This window comes from Papaver somniferum, chromosome 3, assembly GCF_003573695.1.
Source record: "Papaver somniferum cultivar HN1 chromosome 3, ASM357369v1, whole genome shotgun sequence".
Lineage (NCBI taxonomy): Eukaryota > Viridiplantae > Streptophyta > Magnoliopsida > Ranunculales > Papaveraceae > Papaver > Papaver somniferum.
In genome coordinates this window covers 164,761,141-164,773,698 of record NC_039360.1, presented here as the reverse complement: position 1 = coordinate 164,773,698, position 12,558 = coordinate 164,761,141, and the positions used below count along the sequence as shown (strand labels likewise).

General features: G+C 37.5%; 3 protein-coding genes and 1 non-coding gene across 9 annotated transcripts; all 4 read right to left on the bottom strand.

Moving 5' to 3' along the window:
• Positions 1–687: 687 nt before the first annotated feature.
• Positions 688–3,338, bottom strand: LOC113361857 (F-box/LRR-repeat protein At4g14103-like). 3 transcript variants are annotated; one of them, XM_026604951.1, is made up of 4 exons: positions 2,773–3,338; positions 1,637–2,643; positions 1,295–1,462; positions 688–1,199 (listed from the first exon to the last, which is right to left on the bottom strand). In XM_026604951.1, exons 1-4 carry the CDS (start codon positions 2,903–2,905, stop codon positions 912–914), a joined length of 1,596 nt encoding a protein of 531 aa, XP_026460736.1. In that variant the 5' UTR covers positions 2,906–3,338; the 3' UTR covers positions 688–911. The 3 variants fall into 3 exon arrangements, with proteins under 3 accessions (XP_026460736.1, XP_026460735.1, XP_026460737.1); XM_026604950.1 differs by having other exon boundaries at positions 1,637–3,338; XM_026604952.1 differs by having other exon boundaries at positions 1,106–1,195; positions 1,637–3,338.
• Positions 3,339–4,104: 766 nt separating this feature from the next.
• Positions 4,105–6,638, bottom strand: LOC113357931 (F-box/LRR-repeat protein At3g59190-like). Of its 4 annotated transcripts, none has more exons than XM_026601426.1 (4): positions 5,976–6,638; positions 4,993–5,503; positions 4,646–4,810; positions 4,105–4,552 (listed from the first exon to the last, which is right to left on the bottom strand). In XM_026601426.1, the coding sequence occupies exons 2-4, from the start codon at positions 5,467–5,469 to the stop codon at positions 4,268–4,270; spliced, it is 927 nt and encodes a 308-aa protein (XP_026457211.1). In that variant the 5' UTR covers positions 5,470–5,503; positions 5,976–6,638; the 3' UTR covers positions 4,105–4,267. The 4 variants fall into 2 exon arrangements, with proteins under 4 accessions (XP_026457211.1, XP_026457212.1, XP_026457209.1 ...); XM_026601424.1 differs by having other exon boundaries at positions 4,993–6,638.
• Positions 6,639–7,559: 921 nt separating this feature from the next.
• TRNAD-GUC lies at positions 7,560–7,631 on the bottom strand. Its single transcript has one exon. It is a non-coding gene; the product is annotated as a tRNA-Asp (tRNA).
• Positions 7,632–8,740: 1,109 nt separating this feature from the next.
• Positions 8,741–10,102, bottom strand: LOC113360289. The gene is made up of 4 exons (XM_026603813.1): positions 9,966–10,102; positions 9,510–9,609; positions 9,195–9,399; positions 8,741–9,063 (listed from the first exon to the last, which is right to left on the bottom strand). The coding sequence occupies exons 1-4, from the start codon at positions 10,100–10,102 to the stop codon at positions 8,951–8,953; spliced, it is 555 nt and encodes a 184-aa protein (XP_026459598.1). The 3' UTR covers positions 8,741–8,950.
• Between the last annotated feature and the right edge of the window lie 2,456 nt (positions 10,103–12,558).

The following is a 12,558-nucleotide window of genomic DNA, read 5'->3' as shown; positions in this document are numbered from 1 at the left end:
GCAAATAGATATCTGTGATCTCCGATGTTCAATCATCATTTTTTGTATTATGCACACATCAAATTCCCTGTGAATGTTTCTCTTTTATCCTTGGTTTGTTTGTTGCACAAGTCTTGTTTTTTTGCAATTAAGTGGACACTATAGGTTACGTAGATTTTTTTTTTTTTTTTTTTGACTTGGATCAGTTTTCCATGCAAGTATATGGGTTCTGTCACACATTCCACATTGATCGATCAGGAGCGTATTTCGTACACTTTCAGTTAGTTTCTAATAACTACGGTATTCAAGTTTTAGCTTCGATTAGTTCAACTAAAAGATAGAGATACAGATATAATCAAATCATTAAAGAACCAGCGGATGCTCGGATATGTTACACTAAATCTGACATTCTTTTAAGTGACGAGTACGATAAACAGTGTGGCCGCTAATTTCAAGTTGCCCCACGCAATTTCTTTACCATTGGAGGTGAAAGATTTTGCCACTCGGAGAGCAGTGGGCGCAACGAGGCAGTAGGGAGGAAGAAAAAGGATTTGGAGGATGGATTTTCAGAGTTTCGCTTCAGCATTGACAATAAGTTAGGGTTCAGTATTGAAGGGTCCGGCACTGGTCAAAAGGAAAAATACAGAACGGGGAAAATGTACGGAAAGGCATTGGATTTGGCTTGAGACTAGTAGTAGCGCGCTTATATTTTTTTAAAAACAGTGAGATTATGCTTGGATTGGTTTAACCACATAAATATAGGAGCCAAAAGTGTCTGAAAAGTATAACACAGAGTCAACGCCTGAAACCTTCAGGGCAGAAACTTTCAATAGTATTGGCTAACTATGTCAACACTGACAATGTGAGCAATGCCGACGAAGTATTCAAAAAACAAGGGATCTAGAGTTACTTAATTAAGTTTTTAGCGTCGCCTACGATTGAATCGAGATTGAGACACTTGAAGAAGCACTTGGATATGCAAGTAGCATCTCTTTGAATTCCACCAATTGTGCAGCTCTATCAGGTGAGTCTGTTTCTGAACAGAAAAGGGTTACTTTTTCCAAGACAACGGCTTTCTTCAACAAAACTTGCAACAACTTGAGTTCATTGAGACATCCTTGAATACCCTGAATCTGAACAAATTTGAGGTAGTGCAGGCAAGGAAATGACGACGATCCTACTATCCAGTCGCCTCCTGTGTTGTTTGTATTTAACTCTGACTAAGCATCACAAGAAAATGAAAACTAAGTACGTTCATAGTGATCAGAGTTGTAAATGAAGTCAACAAAAAAGAGCTCATTCATTTAATTATTACCTGCTCTATTGTTAAGAAAATAGATTCGATATTAGGGGAAATCTTGACCAAGTAAGCTATCACATTCATGCAGTTCCTCGAGACCCATGTTACAACCTTCAAAAATCTTAGATTACAGAACTGAAAGTAGGGGTCACCTGCGAGCAAGTCTAGAGATCCCGAGACAACCTTGACACATGGATAAGAAGCAAAACAATAGTTGAAAACTTAGATAATTTTGTAAATACCTCATATCATAATTTTTATCTATTTATAAAATGAAATATTGCAGTCCAGTGCATATTAAAAAAACAAATCATTGAAACTAGTTTTTATGAACAACAGAATTATAAGGATTCGTACCTCAAGAAGCACAGGTGAGGAGGACAACCTAAGATCTGTCACGTTACGGACTGCTCTCAATAATTTTATCATTCGAGCACGATACAACTCTTTTACATCTGTAGCAAGCTCTGAATATATTTTCAGCATTTCCGGTTTAGGATCCTCATCAGCATATTTCACTCTAATTCCAATATCAGCGGTGACTAGAGAAGAAAGATTCTCCAGAAAATAATCTTGTGACATATAATCTTTGCAGATAATGGATATGAGATTTGGAGCACATAGCTTGACAGTGGTATCAGTGGGCCCAGAGGTGTCACAATTGTCCAATTGGAAGTGTTTAAGACTAAGAGAAGAAAAATCGAAATGTATACTGCAGTCTATTAGCAGCAAAGACTCCAAAACTGGACAGCTTGAAAAAAACTTACTGATCAAAGTGTTTTCGTCTGCAAGAGTGACTCCCGAAAGAGCCAGATATCTGAGGTGAGGGAAATGCATTGTATCAGGCAGAAGAAAGCCAGTGTGTTCCACACCAGCACCACAAAACACAAACTTCGTCAGTGACTTGCAGGTGAATAGGCAGTCGGGCAACTTAATTATTTCACACGCAAAGATCAAAAGACGTAGCTCTTGAATATTATGCTTAACCGCAGCCATGATCCATGTACTGATACGACTAGCTATGTCATACCTGCCGATTACATCAAGATGGAGTTTAACAGTAAGCCATACAAGATTTAAGGATTGGATATCTGAACTTTCGCGCAGAAGTAGTAACCTATCCACAAAATTTATGAATCTATTGAAAGTGACTTCATAAGCGTCTCCGGCTTTGATGAATGGGATGTCCACTACTTCTATAGTACGTAGAGAAGACCAAAGATACCTCCATCTTCTCGACAAAACACTTGTCTGTACAACATATTTCATGTCAAGGAAAGAAAAGATGTGATGAATTAACGCATCAGGTAATTCACTGATCCTATCTTCACTTCCTTTCTTCCCCCATAATTCTGATCCTTCACCTGATTCAGCACAACCAAGAGATTGTTCATTATAAGAGGAGCAATGCAATTTTGAGCTTTCCATGAATTCAAAGCCAGTATTGATTTGTGGGTCATCTTTTAATTCAGTAAAATCTTCAAACACTTTACCCTCATTGTCTGAATTTGTTTCCAAGCTATTAGATTCATGAGTTGGTGGTGTTCTTTGCAACATATCAACTCCAACTTCAGAAAAAATATTAGTAAGGTCAGGACCAAAATCAATGTCATCATCATCAATCATTTCAACCACAGTAACAATAGAAATTGAAAGAGATTCAGAAGCAGCGTAGAGATTCGGAGAATGAATTGAAGTATTTGCAGAAGAAATAGACAATCGCTCCACGCAATTGTTTTACCACTGAAGCAGAAAGATTTTGTCACTCAAAGAGCACTGGGTGCAAAGAGTCGTGGGGAGGATGAGAAGGATTTGGTCCATTTGGAGGATGGATTTTCGGGTTTCACTTCAGCATTGAAAATAAGTTAGGGACTTAGGGTTCAGTGTTTAAAAAGTCCAGCGTTGGGCAAGAGGAAACCATGAAGCTTCGATGATCACCTTCCAAGAATGTGAAAAATGTATGGAAAGGCTTTGCAGCTCTCCGTTGGCTTGAACGAGATTTCTATAAAGAACGAGATTATGCTCGGCTTGGTTTATACAGACCCGGCTGACAAGTACATCCAAGAGTCAAATGCCTGAGACCTTCAGACGCGGAATGTTGTGATGCCAACACCACACAGTTAGTTATTTGATGTATATAGTTTCCTAGCTTTCCATAATTAGTTAAACTCTTTCCTAGTTTAGGCTGTTTTTAAACTTCAGTTCTTTTCTTGTTATTCAAGGCTTTGAAAGCTATAAATAAGCCTAGCCGCGGCTTGCTTAGATAATCAATCAATAACAATTCAAGTTTACTTTTATTTCTTCTTCTTAAAAGCTGGGGGCTAATCCCCAATTCAAAGGGTTTATCGGAAGCCTATCTTCACAACTTTTATCCTGTGAAGACTATCTTCACAGCTTTTCTCCAGTGCAAAGGTCTAGAACCCTAACACGGAAACTGTCGATAGTATTTTAATGGCTAACAAGTCAACCCTGACGATGCGAGGAATGCCGAAGACGCACTAAAAAAACGAGGTACCCAGAGTTCACTCACATCGATCCTTAGCTTGCAACCAATTAATACTTTTGAGTAACAAACTTGACAAGAAGAAGATAGCCGCTATCTTATTGATGATGAAGAGCAATGATTTTAACTTTTAAGGCGGATTGCTGCAGTTACAACCTCTCAATAGAATGTGAGTCTAATGATGAAACGACAATGTCAGAGTTTGTCGAGATAATGATGAGTGATTTTTGTGTGTTAGATAATGGCTTATGCGTCTTGTTGGCTAGATGCAGTTTTAGTTCCCTTCGTATGCAGTTTTACCGAAGAAAAAGCATAAAGAATATTTTACAGTTTCACGATTTAAGAAAATCTAATTTCAAGAGTCAGTTAAAGTATAATTGTTCAGAGAACGAGCCACACATTTTTCCTTTTCTCTTTTGTTCTCTTTGGCATGCCATAGATACTACGTAAGGTTTTGATACGGAAATTTATAAGTTTTATTTCGCCTACGACTGAATCGAGATTGAGACACTTGGTGAAGCACTAGGATATGCAAGTAGCATCTCTTTGAATTCCATCAGTTGTGCAGCTCTCTCAGGTGAGTCTGTTTTATAATAGAAAATGGTTACTTTCTCCAAGACAATGGCTTTCTTTAACAAAGCTTGCAAGAACTTAAGTTCATTGGGACATCCTTGGATACCCCGTATTTGAACAAACTTGAGATAGTGCAGGCAAGGAAATAACGACCCTACTATCCAATCGCCTCCTGTGTTGTTCGCATTTAACTTTGTCTAAACACCACAAGAAAACGAAAACAATAATTACACAAAGAAAAAGAAAAGTTCTGACATAACTAAGTATGTTCACCGTGAAGAGAGTTGTACCTGCTCAATTGTGAAGAAAATAGATTCGATGTTAGGAAATATCCTGACCAAGTATGCTATCGTATTTATGCAGTTACTTGACACCCATGTTTCAACCTTCAAAAACCGTAGATTACTGAACTGCAAGTAGGGGTCACCTAGCAAGTCGAGAGATTCCGAGACAACCTTGGAACATAGACAGGTAGCAAAACAAAAGTTAAAAAGTTAGATAGCATCGTAAATATCACGCACCATAAATTCATATAGTGAAATATAGCAGGCCAGTGCATATTAAGAAAATCACAAATTATTCAAAATACTTTTTATATGTCAGAACCAAATAATTATAACTTTATAAAGAGCCATACCTCGAGGAACCCAGGTGAGGACAATGTAAGATCTCTTACGTTGCTGACTGCTCTTATAAATTTTACCATTTGAGCACCATACAACTCTTTAACCTCTGTAGCGAGCTCTGAAACAGTTTTTGGTAAATCCACTCTATAATCATCACTCGCTTTCATTCCAATATCAGCAGTGACTAGAGAAGAAAGGTTCTCTAGAGAATAATCTTGTGACATATAATCTTTGCAGATAAGGGATGTCAGATTTGGAGCGGATAACTTAACAGTGATGTCATAGTCATCGGTTGACTCACAAACATCATCACAATTATCCAGATGAAAGTGTTTAAGACTAAGAGAGGAAAAATCGAACTTTATACTGCAATCTGCTAACACCAAAGACTCCAAACCTGGGCAGCTTGAGAAAAGCTTACTAGTTAAGTTTTCATCGCCAAGTGAGACTCCCGTGAGTGCCAGATATCTTAGTCGGGGGAAATACATTGGAATTTGAGGCAGAACAAAGTCTGTCAGATTCCTAGTAAATCAAGAAAAGTTTAACTTTGTCAGCGATTTACAGGTGAACAAACAGTCTGGCAATTTAATCATCTCCCTTAACCACATGGTAAGATTTAGCTCTTGAATATTATGCTTAACAGCAGCCATGATCCATGTGGCAACATGTCTTGTTACTTCGTACTTAAAATCCAAATCACTAAGCAAGTTACCAACATTTTTCCATTTAAGTTGGAAGGTTTGGATATCTGATGAACTATCACGCAGAAGTAGTAATCTATCCACAAAAACAACATATTTATTCAACTCTTCGAAACTATCATCCGTATTACAAACCATAGAGTGCTCGGATAATCTCAAAGTAGGTAGAGAAGCCCAGAGATACCTATATCTTCTCGACAGAATACAAGTTTGTAGAATATATTTTATGTTAAGGAAAGAAAAAATGTGATGAATTAAAGCATCAGGTAATTCACTGATTCTATCTATATTACCTTTCTCCTCCATTGATTTTGATCCTTCACCTAAATCAGCACAAGGAAGAGATTGTTCATTATAGGAGGAGGAGGAGCACTGCCATTTTGAATTTGCCATGTATTCAAAGCCTGGATTGATTTGTAGGTAATCTTTTGTGTCAGTAAAATCTTCAAACACTTCACCCTCATTGTCTCTTGTTCTTTGCAACATCTCAACTTGATCTTCAGAAAATATCTTAGCAAGGTCAGGAACAAAATCAATAACATCACCATTCATTTCTTCAGAAGCATGTTGATTTAGATGAATTGAAGTATTCGCAGAAGAATTAGACAATCGTTCCATCTGATTGCAACAAGGAGACTGAATTGCTTGAGAAAAAGAAGCCACCTCCCCATCTGATTCAAGAGAAGACAAATTCAAGTCGACTTTAAGATTAACATCCCACGTATCTTCTGAATGTTTTGGTGAATCTTTGTAATCCGAGATTTCTTCATCAGTAGATGATATCAACTTACTTTCATTACCTTCATTTACTTCCAAATTATCGATGTTATCCTGTTGATCCATCGGAGTCTCTTTTCCAGTTTCATTATTAGATTCATCGATTTCCATCTCCCAACTGAAAGATTTTAAGAGCTATAAGATAGTTTTGATTCTGAGCTTGAAATTTGTGAGAGAAAATCCGAGAAGTTTGAGGTACCTTAAAACCAGTTTTAATAGAGAGACAACCCCCAAAAATGCATCCTCCGAGTCAGACGAGTAAGAAATAGGTGTGGCCTGTGAGTTACAGATAGCTGACCTTGTCACTACTGGGACATCCTTGGGCCTTATTGTCATTGAAGTGCATTCCATGGAACTCAGTCAGACGCAGTTTTCAATGGAACTTAGCTAGGTTGAGTTCAGTGAGCTTGGCATGGATCTGTCCGAAACTGCAGTTGACCGTATTTCTCAATCGCCAAACTCAAGTGCCAAATCTAGCAGCGAAACTTGACAATTTTGGCTATCGCATCGCCAAATATGGATTTCTCCACAGCGGCAGGATAATTGTTATTTGTGCCATTTAGATAATTGTTAACAGTTTTGGCCATCGGATTACTCTAGATGCATTTTTCTTTGCAAAATAGTATTGGTCCGTAAACCAGTCCACATGTCGTTTGTCCCCCAATCTAAGAGCATGTCCCCCAATAACACCTACTAATCAATTACTTAAATGGACTAGTTTCTATCACAATACTCTCACTTATTGTTGATATAAAGAGCTGTTTAATAGTTAACCATAGAAAACGAACTCCCCAAAATTCCCACCTGCAAAAGAAAAAGAAGAAAAAAAAATGGACTTGCTATCCTTCCACTGCCAGGAGAGGGAGGTGATCGCTGCTCTGTGAAACCAGCCTAACGCAATACCCTCCGCTTCAGTGACCACACAGCCCAGGCCTACGCCTGGACCATGCTAATCAACTCCCAACTTGGAACGGGCAAGTCACTACAACTTCGGGCATCTTAGAGGTATATATTCAGCCACATTTACTTGGTTTTGATCGATGTGGTCCTAAATCTGCTTCATTTTGTTTCCGAAAATCGTCAAAATAAAATTGAAAAAACGCCGTTGCCGGGGATCGAACCCGGGTCACCCGCGTGACAGGCGGGAATACTTACCACTATACTACAACGACTTGGATATGTACACGATTTCCTAGTTTACTTTCTTAAGCAAACTAACTTCTTCTCGTGGTACATGGAAGAATTTGTATATCCAGTGTGTTATGATTTCGAAAGTGGTGGCTCTGTTGTAAGCCGGGAAATCTAAAAGTAATAGAAAGTGAGCCATCCAACAAAAATTAAACCATGAGTAAACAAGACTAAAAAGTGAAAACAACTAGACTAGTTTGCCGAAGAGTCATGCTCATAAATTTAGCTAGCAATATCTTCTGGTTAGATTTTATTGCAGTAAAATCTTAACTGTTATGGGTATTTCCTATTAAAAATCCCATTCCATCAACATTTACTACTCTGTCACTCTACATATAGTCTAGCATTCTCTTGTTCCATCAGTTTAGCACTTTTGGGTATCCCTTCAGCTCAAGATTAATGGATGATCGTTTTCTCAACGTACAAGGATTCAAATTATGTCCTGACTTGGCTTGTCTTGTCAATTTTAGTACTAATTAATTCAAGCATTTCACAAATAAGGCGCTTGTACCTTGGTTGGTTTTAGTACAGCGTTCGCAAACTGTAAAATGTTTTTTACGATTTTGTTTTTCAATCATTGATTGCCATTTACACGATATTGAGAACCCTAAACCCCACCCGCCTCAAGTTGAGGCATTGCTGTAATATCGTGAAAATGCCTGGATTAATAATCCTACATTTGAGCAAGTAGGAAAACAAGCCAGCCTAATATGCTTTACTTCCTTAACAACAACAACAACAACATAATCACGTACAGGTAACTAAGAATCAAGTTCTTAATGAAAGTATCGGCTTAAACGAACTCTATGAGATGGCAGCTGGAAAATACATATATATCACAAAGCCAAGACTGTCTTCCACAGGGCATTCATAAATTGTAAAAGCAGCAGGAATATATGGAAAACCAGGAATGACAAGGGGATGGAAAGCTTCACTGATCTTATCAATGTGGCAAGAGAGCAGGTCCAACTAGCGCATGAAATAACAGGATAAAGCAGAAGAAACCAGGAAAACGTTCTTATGGTCTAGTCCTTTATGAGTTTATTAGATGTCAAAAGAAAAGAAAGCATTAGACGACATAGGGGCGTAATAATTGTCAAATCCATAATGTTACGTCATCCTTAAGTTGCTCACGAACTTTTAAATATGTCCAAATACACAACCAGTGCAACTCCCTTAACACAAAGGACAGATTTTCATTCGGAGGAACAAAAATAAAAAGGTACCTACGCATGCTTCAAATATAGTTCTACTCTAAATTAAGTTTCAACGCACACAACTTCACTGCCAACAAGCCAAGGAACTATAGTCTTTCATCCGTGAATAATGCAGCACCGCCAGCACTGAATCCTCTACCCCTAGGATGCTGAACAACATTGTAAGTTACGCAATAGCAGCAGCCGTTGTTTTTATCTCCTGCAAGACGAATTTAGTCATAAATCATAATAGTGATCTCCGATTGACAAACAAATCAATTAGCAAGCAAAACAATGCACCTAACTGTAGCAGTAAGAGACCAATGAAACATCTGCATGTTAAATACAAACCTGAAATTGATTCTTTTGGCCCCATGGATTTGCAAACCTTGACACATCGAACCCCCTTGCGAGTTGTCAGTTCAGAAAAAAACATCTCCTCTAGAGCATCAGCAACCTCAATCTTTTTAGCCGTGAAGTCGATATGGTGAAGGAAGCATGGCCCAATATACACACTTGTAAGGAAACCAGGCTCCACCAGCTCATATGTTGTACCCTATGAATTTTTCAGCGAAGGCAACAGAACAAAAAAGAAAGATCAAGGGAATCCAACAGAAATAGCGATTGATTTCAAGAAAAGCAATAACGATTCAGAAGAAAACTGACTGTTGCTTCGTTATAGGCACTCATGGCATCCGTTGCATACGGCCTCACTATATCATGACGTTGTTCAGTTGTGCACTCCTGTCTGGGTTCAGCTTTAGGCCTGAAATTGCCAGGACTAAAAAGTTTGAGCAAATCAAAAGCATTCAATTCAGTTTGCAATAAAGAGATGTGTCGTCATAACCAGTTAATCATGTCTATGAGTTCAAGTGTCCATGCATGCCATGGAAAAGAAAAGGAAGAAGAAAATGCACAGGACTGCTTTACTCAACCTCTTTAGACGAGTCATTCTTATAAGATTACCGGACGTACATCACATGAGCACGTTAGAAAAAATAAATGGATCGCTCGAAAAGAAGTGGAAAATTTTGCATTTTGTAACACAATTAGGGATTTCAAAACGGCAGACCAGATTGATTAGATAAACGTTATTTGGAAGCAATAACTAAATGAAATTACCGGATACGCGGAAGGCTGCTGGGTGAAAAACGTCTAAAGCGGCCATCAAGTGAAGGATCAGAATCCAAACTTTTGGAGTTAGATGAAGAAGAACAACCGCTCAATCCCTGTGAACTTGAACGCAGAACCGGCTCCATAGTTTTTAACATACTCCACGTCCCGGTGCCCGTTTGTGATAAATAAATGGGAAAATTAGGGTAAGGCCCAACTCATGGATAACCCATAATATGATTTCCTTAATTAAAAGAAGTTTAAATCTAGGCCCGAGTTATTAAAAGATATTCATACCCTTTTATATATTGTCAAGCCCCAAATTAAATAAAAATTAAATTTAAGCCCAAAATTATTAAATCTAGGCCCAAAATTATTAAAATACAATGTGAATGTGTAAACAGAAGTTACACATGCATATGACATGTGTATCCAGAAGTTACACATCCTTATGCCATGTGTAATGCAAAGTTACACATAAAAAAATAGACATTAAAAAGAACGCATACAAAAAATACATGTATTACTTTAATATTCATTTACAATAATTTCTTAGCATGTGTAAGTAGAAGTTACACACGAATCTGTCTAATGTAATTGAAAGTTACATATGCATCTATCTAGTGTAATTGAGAGTTACACATGCATCTGATTTGTGCTTTTATGAAGTTTAAATCTTTGCCTTTCCTTCTTGTCTTCCTCCCTCCAAAATTCTTGCATATTTGCAACGAAGTGAACATCCATGGATTAGGTTGGATGAACAAAAAGCAAAAAAAATAAATATATTATAGAACAATTGTAAGGCAAAATTATAGAACAAAGATCACAGAAAATACACATTATCTTAGCATGTGTAACTGGGAATTACACATGCATCCGTCATGCGTAATCATCAGTTACACATACATATAGATGTGTACGCAGAAGTTACACATACAATATGCATGTGTAATGGTCAGTTACACATACATATAGATGTGTATGCCGCAGTTACATATCCATGCCTTTTCAACTTCAAAACTAAAAAAGAACTTTGGTTTGAAATTAAAGAGTATGGGATAATATCAAACCTCGAAATGAGCAGAAGCTTTTTCCTTTTGGCTAAACAATGTACCCAGCTCCAGTCTTAGCCCATGGGATCTCTTCATGGTTTGTGCAACCAAAGACTGCAAATTCCTTCTCCAGTTGACACAACTCAATAGGATGAGTATAGTGAACTTCTTGAACTCATATATATCTATTTCAACAAGCATGCTTTTGCTGTAAAAGCTACAGAGAGCATTCAAACATATTCTAGCATTATAGATATCCGCAGATTGGTATGATAAAATCAAAAACACTAAAAAGAGACCAAACCTAGCATGAATCCGCAGATTGGTGTGTTAAAATCAACAACAATTGCAGCCTTACCTCCTCTATATCTCTTGCTGAAGTCAATCCTTGACACGTTCTATAAATGCAACTGAAACTTGTCTTCTCGCAGATTCGCTGAGACCACGCAGTAGGCTACAAAATTCAGAAAACATAAGAAACATTTTAATCATTGTACAAAGTTTTTTTTCTTTGTATCCTATTTAACAATTGGGATGTGTACCTATAAGTTACACATATAATTAGCATGTGTAACGAGTAGCTACACATCCATTTAACTTGTGTACCTAAAAGTTACACATCTAATTAGCATGTGTAACTATCCAAAAAAGGTCAGATAACTTACAGCAAATAGACATTTCTCTTTCTAAACCCTTTTACAAATAGACATTTCTCCAAATTAAATGGTTTTATCCTACCAAAGTTAGCAATAAAGTGATGATTTTTTAGTCTAGAAGCTGTTGATAGCTGCAACAACACATGTTTACAAAAGAATCTATCCTAATCCAAATAAAAGTCTAAGAGAGAACCACCACAAAAGAATTAACATCTAAATAAAAACATAAAGTTAACTTCTATTTTAACACATGATAAAAAAATAACAAAAAAAGATGTGGGAGTTGAATCTCGTATGTCCACGAGATACTGTCTAAAATTATCTAGGTTGTAAAAAATTTGTATGCCAAATATAAGGTCCGAGGATAAACAATTTTTACAAAGACTTAAAATGCGTCCATTAAGTATTACACTTAGAGATGTCAAACGGGCAAGCTAGGGTCAACCCGTCCCTAGCTTGCCAACCCGTATTAGGGTTAGGGTCAACCCTAGCCCTAGTACTATTCACGAACAAGCTCAAAACCCCAACCCTAGCCCTAGACGGGTCAACCCTGACGGGTTGGCAGGTTGGCTTGTTAATGTTATTAATCCCGTACAAATTTTTCAGATTTCGTAGACCTGACGGAAAAGACCATATCTTTCAGCACGTACATCCGATTGATGCGCCCTTTTGGTAGGTTGTATAAGAGACATAGAAGAACATATTTTGTTGAGGAAGTATCGTCTCATTCCTCACTCGTTGGTACGTTTTTGTAAACCCATTTGCTGAAGTATGTTGTATCTCATTTGTAGAGGTGATGAGAACATCTTGTAGAAGACTTTGGTGTTGTGCCCGCCCATCGTGCAATCTTCATAAAGACTTTCATGTGATCATATTTCATGTCTAAACTCCTTG

Coding starts and splice junctions, on each gene's coding strand:
- LOC113360289 (XM_026603813.1), bottom strand. CDS start 10,102: ATGGAGCCGGTTCTGCGTTCAAGTTCACAGGGATTGAGCGGTTGTTCT. Junction 9,610..9,965: donor AGCAGCCTTCCGCGTATCCG/GTAATTTCATTT, acceptor TGGCAATTTCAG/GCCTAAAGCTGAACCCAGAC. Junction 9,400..9,509: donor GTGCCTATAACGAAGCAACA/GTCAGTTTTCTT, acceptor AAAAATTCATAG/GGTACAACATATGAGCTGGT.
- LOC113357931 (XM_026601424.1), bottom strand. CDS start 6,570: ATGGAAATCGATGAATCTAATAATGAAACTGGAAAAGAGACTCCGATG.
- LOC113361857 (XM_026604950.1), bottom strand. CDS start 2,905: ATGATTGATGATGATGACATTGATTTTGGTCCTGACCTTACTAATATT. Junction 1,463..1,636: donor CCTCACCTGTGCTTCTTGAG/GTACGAATCCTT, acceptor CCATGTGTCAAG/GTTGTCTCGGGATCTCTAGA. Junction 1,200..1,294: donor TTTTCTTAACAATAGAGCAG/GTAATAATTAAA, acceptor TGTGATGCTTAG/TCAGAGTTAAATACAAACAA.